General features: G+C 35.7%; 1 protein-coding gene across 1 annotated transcript in view; it reads left to right on the top strand.

Moving 5' to 3' along the window:
* COG5 (component of oligomeric golgi complex 5) overlaps positions 1–9,002 on the top strand; it is a 200,221-nt gene that overhangs the window by 116,609 nt on the left and 74,610 nt on the right. The window contains exons 9-11 of the mRNA XM_079786047.1: positions 2,751–2,863; positions 3,115–3,192; positions 7,966–8,047. Of these exons, the coding sequence (XP_079642173.1) occupies positions 2,751–2,863; positions 3,115–3,192; positions 7,966–8,047 (273 nt within the window). The remainder of the gene's footprint in view (positions 1–2,750; positions 2,864–3,114; positions 3,193–7,965; positions 8,048–9,002) is intronic.

Here is a 9,002-nt window from a genome sequence, read left to right as displayed (position 1 = left end):
CCCCGATCAGGCCGGGGATCGAGCTTGCAACTGAGGTACGTGCCCTTGACAGGAATCGAACCCAGGTCCCTTCAGTCTGCCAGCTGATGCTCTAGCCACTGAGCCAAACTGGCTAGGGCTTCTTTTTTTTTTCACCTCATTTTACCTCTGATAGTCTCCCAAGCTAGAGCTAATTCTTATACAATGTCATTTTCATTTTATTATAATTTCTCTTTCAGCTTTTCCTTCTTTGCCACTCTGCAACATGAACACATTACTAACTTCTTCCCTGGATCATTGGATTCAAAATTCTTACAATTGATTTTAAGAACAATTTGTTCTTTGTTAATGGCCTCAGATGTCAGCTATCGGCTCTTTGGCCCCTTGAGTGTGGCTCTTCCACAAAATACCACATGCGGGTGCGCACGTACAGTGTGATTGAAACTTCGTGGCCCATGCGCAGAAGTCGGTTTTCGGCCTGGGCGAGTCTATTTTGAAGAAGTGGCGTTAGAACACTCAAGGGGCCAAAGAGCCTCATGTGGCTCACGAGCCGCGGTTTGCCGACCACTGACCTATAGCATTTGGGATACATGCTTCATAATCTCAAGGTTGAAGTTTTAGTTCGTTGTTGTTTTGGTGGTTTTTGTGGTTTTTTTTTGAAGTTGACTTTGTGTTCTTATTTTCATTGTCTTTTTTTTTTTTAAGTTGACTTTGTGTTCTTATTTTCATTGTCTTTTTTTTTTTTTAAGTTGACTTTGTGTTCTTATTTTCATTGTGTTTCAAGGGATGAGAATAGGAAAATGATTTTATTACACTATAACTGAAATCACTCTTACATGTTGTTTCTTTGAGAAATTCTCTCTCCTACCACTTTAATAAAACTTAGTTTATGACACTATTTATTTGGTTTCATGAGTCCCCCCCAAGCTAACTAATAATGGCATCTGTTTTTGTTTTAATTATTCTTTCTTCTTCTGCATGGCTGTCCTATGTTCATTGATTATTTCTATCATATTTGTATATTCAACTAGATGTATTTAGCTTATGAGAATAAAAATCATAAGTTATAAATAAGTAAGTACTAAGTTATAAGTAAGAAAAATAAAGTCTCTAGAAGTAATCAGGCCTGTGACTGTGAGCTTTTTTCTGTATTTGTTTTTCCAAAGTAAATTATGAGCAGAAAATAGTATCTTCTTGTATTTCTGCTGGTATTTATTTTGAGAGTAATGGGTTGATGCAACCCATATTTCTTTATAATAAAACCAAGTTGTACATAGCCCAGGAATTTGATTAGTAGTTTTCATTTTCACAAAGATACTTACTACATAGCTTTTCCTCACTATTACAAGTTTATACTATATATAACATGAGACAGATTGTTTCAGTATTATCTCTCTATTCCTTGTATGTTTTTCCTTAATATTCTTTGCAAAACAGTGCAAATGATTTTAAAAATTAATTAGACCTAGATTTCAAACAGGAATTACATTTTTAAGCCAATATCTCTTTTCTACATGTTTCTCTTTTTTATTACTTTTCAATGATCAGAGTAGAAATTATCAAAGCATCTCCTTACTAAAGGTACATGTAATTCTTTTCTAAACAGAATTGTTTAAAAGCTATTGTTTTTGTAAAGCAGCCTACAAACACAGCCCTGTTTTTTATTTTTTTTTATTTTGCCCTCTGTAAATGTAGGATAGACTAATCACTGATGAGCTCTTGTTTTTTAAGCTTAGTTTGGACTGAAATTTATACTTTTCAATTGGAGATTAAAATTCCTTCTTTTTATGTTGGAACATTTTAAACCTGTACAAATAGCTGTGTGTGTGTAGTATACATACAGTAACATTCTTAGATATCAATCTCAAGAAATTTAACAGATAACTAATGTTACTAGCATTTAATATGTAATTTATATTCAACATTTTTCCGTTGTTCTCAAAAATATTTATAGTGCCACCAACTTGAACCAGTGAGGCATTATGCTTTTCTGTTGGTTATCTTGTCTAACTCTTCTTTTAATCAGCAACAACTTCATTGCCTTTTTTGTCTTTTATGGTATTAACATGTTTGGAGAGCCCCACAATCTGGATTTGTCTGGATTTAACTGACTGTTTCTTAATAATTACATTCAGGGTAAACAAACTGGTAAGGTGGTGATGTGTATTCCCCATTACATCATGTCAGGAAGCACCAAAATTATGTTAGTCTCTCTTATAATGGCTGATGCTAAATGAAATCACTTTGTTACTGTGGTGTATGCCGGATTGTTCCTTGCAGAAATACTCTTTTCTTTGTAATTAGTAATTGTGGCACATACTTTGAGACCATGTGAATATCCTGTTTCCTGTAACATTTCTCCTAATGTTTTTGTATCCAATAATCTTTCTCTCAATTAATTACTTTGCTAGTCGTTTCAAAATGGCAGTTTTTTTCTAGTTCTGTCATTTCATCTGCATTTATTACCTGACACTCTTCTGTAACAGCACATCCCATCCTTTTAAGCATGCTTTTTCACTATGAACGCATGAATTATAAATCAATTTTTATAATCCATTATGATGAGTATTATTTTGTTTCTCTTATTTATGCATTCATTGGTTGATTCTTATATGTTGTCCTGACCATGGATCGAACCTACAACCTTGATGTATCGGAATGACGCTCCAACCAGCTGAGCTACCTGGCTGTGTATGCTTTTTATAATAATATGTAGTTGTTATAATTAGAACATTTGATTTTTTATATTTCTTTGTCACTCATGTAAACAGGGGGACCCGGACGATCTACCATGCCAACCCCAGGAAACACTGCAGCTTTTCGTGCTTCTCTCTGGACCAATATGGAGAAACTTGTGGATCATATTTGTACTGTTTGTGGACAGGTAAATATTTTTGAGAGTGAAAAGAACATTAATTATGGATTAATTCCTGGTTATTTTAAGTTATGTGACCTTGGGAATGTTTCTTTGAATCTCTGAGTATTCAAAATAACTATATTAGCTAATTATCATGTATGGAAAGGCTCTGCCAAAATGCCATTTCCCTTCCCTTGCTTTTTCTGGTACCTACTTTGCATACTTGTTTCTTTTGAAAATACCCAGTTGTATACATTTTCCTCTCTTCCCCTTTTTAGGTACAACATCTACAAAAAATATTAGCCAAGAAGAGAGATCCTGTTTCTCACATTTGTTTCATTGATGAAATAGTTAAGGTATGTTTAAATGAAAATACTTTTGTCTCTTTATTGAAAAATGCAAGAAGATAACGAGTTAGTGTTATCTGTGTTTATATCTTACAGAGAGGCTACATGTCAAATAGCTATAGGTATATTTCTTGACAACCACAAATTTTTTGCAATATATGTTTATTAAACAGGTTTGTTTATTGAGTAGTTTCTAGAAGCAATACTCTTTCATTTTTGAAATGCATATAGTAATTTCCCGTTTTTATGTAAATAATTCATTGTAAATGTCCTTTAAAGTTCTACTAGAGAATAAGATCAAACTTTTTGGTAAATAAGAGATTTAATTAGTGGTTATTACAGTGTCTTATAAAATCTCCACTAAAGATAGTAGGATCCATTCAGTTGCTAATTTTTCATAAATAGCACATTGCTATATTCGTTTTCCAAATTCTGAAATCACTCTCCTGTCATCCACGGATCTGCTGGTTGGATGAGCAGTAAGAATTCTTTCTGGGCATAGGAGACCCCGACTCTACATTTTATTCATTCCTTTTGACATGTTTTGTTTTTTTAAAAATATATTTTATTGATTTTTTACAGAGAGGAAGGGAAAGGGAGAAAGAGTTAGAAATATTGATGAGAGAGAAACATCCATCAGCTGCCTCCTGCACACCCCTTACTGGGGATGTGCCCGCAACCAAGGTACATGCCCTTGACCGGAATCGAACCTGGGACCCTTCAGTCCGCAGGCCGACGCTCTATCCATTGAGCCAAACCGGTTAGGGCTTGGCATGTTTTTTATAATAATTAATAAAATAACTCATTATTCACCATTAAATATTAATTCCTGGGGCTCCAAAGAAAAATTTCTCTAAGGTTCCAGTGTCATGGTATACGTAGTTACCTTCATAGTTTAAAATTTTAAATATTTTCTATATCATGTTGGGGATTTCCAAAACTACCTTCAAGTTTGGTGATGCACTAGAAGCATTCACAGCACTCAGCATATAGTCATGCTCGTGGCTATGATTTATTATAGTGCAAATATATGAAGTAAAATTAGCAAAGGGAAATGTGCATATGGTGAAGTCTGGAGGAAACCAGGTGCAAGCTTCCTAGAGTCCTCTCCCCTTAGAGTTAGACAGGACACCCTTAATTCCTCTGCCAATGAGTTGTGACATCAGACATGGAATGTCTTGCAGGGAAGCTCATTTTGAGCCTAGAAGACGTTTTCATCAAGAGGTCAGGGCCTAGCACGTACCAAAACTCTAGATTTCCCAAAGAAAAGCAGGTGTTCAACATACTAGTAAATCACATTATTTGTACAAGTGGTTTATATGCAGTCAGCACTCCTATCAGTTAGAGAATCATGGGGACCCTCTTAAAAATCCAAGATGCCAGGTAAGGACCAGACTTGTAAGCAGGCATTTTTAACTATAGCAGTCTCAGACGTGCTCTTATTAACTTTTTTCTGCACATATACTTATATACCTACTTAAATTACCCTGCTTCATATTTGGCTTTTAATTATGTGAAAGAAACAATAAGATGCTTTTGCCAATTGGTATAGTTATTAGTTTTTTACATTTCCTAGTAGATGGGATAACTAATATCGGGTCTTCATTATTATAGGCAAGCAACTGCACATGTAGTGTTATCATTCATTTCTTCTTATTTTGGGCATCTTTCTGCCCAAATTAATTTAGTCTTTAAATGGAGAATTTATTAAATTATCCAGAATGTAGCATAAAGACATGGGTATGGAAAATATGAGAGAGTAAAATTTGTGGAGGATTAATTGAGGTTTTAGTATAAAACTAATTGGAAAAGGAAAGCCAACAAACAAAAAAAGAAAACCATATTCTCAATATATGCAGGAAAAGCATTTGACACAATCTAACATTCATTCCTAATAAGAACTTTCAGCAAACTAGGAATAGAAAGGAGCTTTCTCAACCCGCTAAAAGGCATTTATGAACAATGAAATGGTAAAATCATGCATAATGGAGAAGACAGTGCTTCACCTCTAAAAGAATATAGGAGGCACCATATTTAATTATATCACCCAGAGATAGCATTTTTAAATTCACATTTGGAGATAGGTCTTCAAAAAAGTAAATTAAAATGGGGTCATTCGGCTGGACCTTAATCCAATATGACTGGTATACGAACAAGAAGAGGAAATCCGAATACAGAAACATACAGAAGGAAGACAATGTGAAGACACAGGGAGAAGACAGTTATGGACACTTGCATACAAGTCTTTGTATGGATATATTCATTTCTCTTGGATTAATACCTAGGAGTATATTGCTTAGTCATATGGTATGTGAATGTTTAACTTTTTAAGGAACTGTCAAACTGTCTTCCAAAATGTTTGTACAATTTTACATTTCCCATCAGCAGTATATAAGAGTTACAGTTGCTCTATATCCTCACCAACACTAGCACTTGGTATGGTGAGTTCTTTTAAATTGTGTTTATTTCATATCTATCTGTAAAATGTCTGTTCAAATTTTTAGCCTATTTTTTAAATTCGGTTATCTGTTTTCTTACTGACTTTTGAGAGTTTTTTAGACATAAGTCCTTTATTAGATAGGTGATTTGCAAATATTTCGCCAGTCTAGGCCTTGTCTTAAATTCTCTTATGGAAGTATTTTAGAAAGCAGAAATTTTTAATTTTTAGAAAGTCCTATATATCAAAATTTTTTCTTTTATGAAAAGAGCTTTTGGTGTTGCATCTATGAAATCTTTGCGTATTCCATGGTCACAAAGTTTTATTGTTTTCTTCTATAAATTTTAGAATTTCAGGCTTAACATTTGGGTATTCAAATGTTTCAGCACTATTTGTTAAAAAGACTATTATGTCACCACTGAATATATACGTGAGTATATTTTTGTACTCTATTCTGCACCAACAATCTAAGTCTTTTTGATAACCCCACACTTCTTTAAATACTGTAGTTTTATAAAAAAGTCTTTAAATCGGGTATGTGTTAGCCCTCTAGTTTTGCTTTTCTTTTTCAAAGTTGTGTTGGGCTTCCCAGGTTCTTTGTATTTCTATTTGACTTTTGGAATCAGCTTGTCAATTTCTTCAAAACACCTATTGAGATTATAGATCAATTTGAGAAGAATGGACATCTTAACAATAGTGAATCTATCTGCCTACAAGTAAAATACCTCTACTTATTTAGGTCTTCTTTACCTTCTCTCAATAATATTATAGTTTTCAGATGTTCATCTTTTAACAGATTTATTCGTATTTCTTATTCTTTGATGTTACTGTATATGGACTTAATAAATTTCAATTCTCAATTACACATTACTAATCATATGTAAAAATACATCTGATTTTTGTATATTGATCTTATATTCTGTAATCTTGCAAAATATTACTTATTAGTTCAGGTCACTTTCTTGTAGATTCCATCAAATTATTTACATAGATGATCAAGTCACCTGTAAATAAAGACCATTTTCCCTTTTCAAACTGAACTCTTTTTCTTATTCGTTGTACTAGCTGGAAGCCATTTTCTTGTTCATTGAATATTAATAGAATGAGTGAGAGCAGAAAGAAATCATTGTTTTTTCTCTAATTTTAGGGGTGAAGCACTCAGTCTTCTCCATTACGCATGATTTTACCATTTCATTGTTCATAAATGCCTTTTAGCGGGTTGAGAAAGCTCCTTTCTATTCCTAGTTTGCTGAAAGTTTTTATCAGGAATGGATGTTGGATTTTTTAAAAAAGTACTAGGTAAAATTTCTGGAAGTGTGATTCTGTTTTAACAATCTCAAAGTACTTGTCTTGATTTAACAAATGATTCTTGAACTAATATTTTATTTTTTAGTTACTTTCTAAAACATATATCCCAAGTTGAATGAAAAAATATTGTGCTCAGCTAAGTAGTAGTAATTCCAGTGACTTAAAGCAAACAAAATAAAATTGTATCTATGTTTAAGGCGGTTCTCTTTTGTAATTGGCGAATTATATCCGATGGTTCTTCTTAGTCTGAGCATGCTTTGTCCATCATTTTGTTATGGCCACAGAAGTTGCCTTTTTTATATCAAAAGTTGATGATAATAATTGTAATAACTAACATTTATTGAGGGTTTATTATATGTCAGGAACTGTCCCAAGACTTAACTTTTACAGCCTTCTTAAATCTTCATCATAATCCTGTAGTGAAAATAAATAAAGAGGAAAGAAAGGACAAAAATAACAACAACAAAAAATCCTGCAATGCAGATTCTGTTATCATCTCCATTTTACAGATGGAAAGGGGGCACAGAATGAGTAAGCAACTTGCCCAAACTCACACATCTAGTAAGTAGAGCAGGGTGATGATTGATTGTTTACCTAAACTTGAGATATGATCTGTGTTCTGCTTTGTTACGTAATAATTCTATTGTTTGATAGTTGTCTTAGAAATTTTCATTTCAAAAAAAAATTTTTTTTTCATTTCAATACATTTTCACATTACATCTTATCCATTACTAGTAGTCCTGCACACAAATCCGTGTGCCAGTAGGTCGCTGCCGCCCTCCTGTAGCTCTCTGCCCGCTGCCCCGCCCTCCTGTAGCTCCCCCTTGCCCCCCTCCCTCCTCCCCTCCCCATAGCTTGCTGCCCTGCCCCTCCTGTAGGTCTCCGCTGCCCACTTGTAGTTCACTGCCCCACCCTCCTGCAGATCTGTGATCTGGTCGTTATGCCTCAGGGCGTAATAAATAATTAGCATACTCCTCTCTTATTATATAGGATAGTCTTTAAAAATTAATGAATAAATCTCTTTTTTGGAGTCACAGGATGGACAGTCTGAAATTTTATACACATTTTGGAATTCAGTTACTCAAGCACTTTATTCTCAATTTCAAGTGGCAACAAATTGTAAGTATACTATTTATTTTGCAAATTCATTTATTTTTTTCCCTTTTTATTGAATTTATTGGGGTGATATTGGTTAACCAAATTATACAGGTTTCAGGTACACAATTCCACAATGTAAATTTATTTCAAAATTGTTTAGTTACTTTAAAATTTAATGTCAAGAAGTTTTCCTGGCCGAAACCGGTTTGGCTCAGTGGATAGAGCGTCGGCCTGCGGACTCAAGGGTCCCAGGTTCGATTCCGGTCAAGGGCATGTACCTTGGTTGCGGGCACATCCTCAGTAGGGGGTGTGCAAGAGGCAGCTGATGGATGTTTCTCTCTCATCGATGTTTCTAACTCTCTATCCCTCTCTCTTCCTCTTTGTAAAAAATCAATAAAATATATTTAAAAAAAAAAAAAAAGAAGTTTTCCTCTATCTATAATAATAAAAGCCATCGCAACTGAACAGATGACCGAACAGGCTTTGTGGGACGACTAGGCTGGCAGGGGGGTTAGTGAGGGACAACCAGATGACTGAGCAGCAAGCTGTGTGGGGCGACCAGGCCAGCAGGGGGCTTAGTTAGGGGTGACCAAACGACCAAGTAGCAGATTGCGTGGGGTGATCAGGCTAGCAGGGGGTTAGTGAGGCGCGACCAAATGACCGAGCAGCAGACTGCATGGGGCGACCAGACCCGCAAGGGGGGCAGTTGGGGGTGACCAGGCCAGCAGGGGGGTTAGTGAGGGGCGACCAAACGACTGAGCAGCAGGCTGCATGGGTCGACTAGGCCGGCAGGGGAGTTAGTGAGGGGCGACCAAACGACTGAGCAGCAGGCTTCGTGGGGCAACCAGGCCGGCAGGGGGGGTTAGTGAGGGGCAACCAAACAACTGAACAGCAGGCTGCGTGGGGCGACCAGGCCCACAGAGGGGGCAGTTGGGGGCGACCAGGCCGGTGTGGGGGCAGTGAGGGGCAGTCAGGC

Source organism: Cnephaeus nilssonii (genome assembly GCF_951640355.1).
Source record: "Cnephaeus nilssonii genome assembly, chromosome: 12".
In the NCBI taxonomy this organism is placed as follows: domain Eukaryota; kingdom Metazoa; phylum Chordata; class Mammalia; order Chiroptera; family Vespertilionidae; genus Cnephaeus; species Cnephaeus nilssonii.
This window is presented reverse-complemented; position numbering and strand designations above follow the sequence as displayed.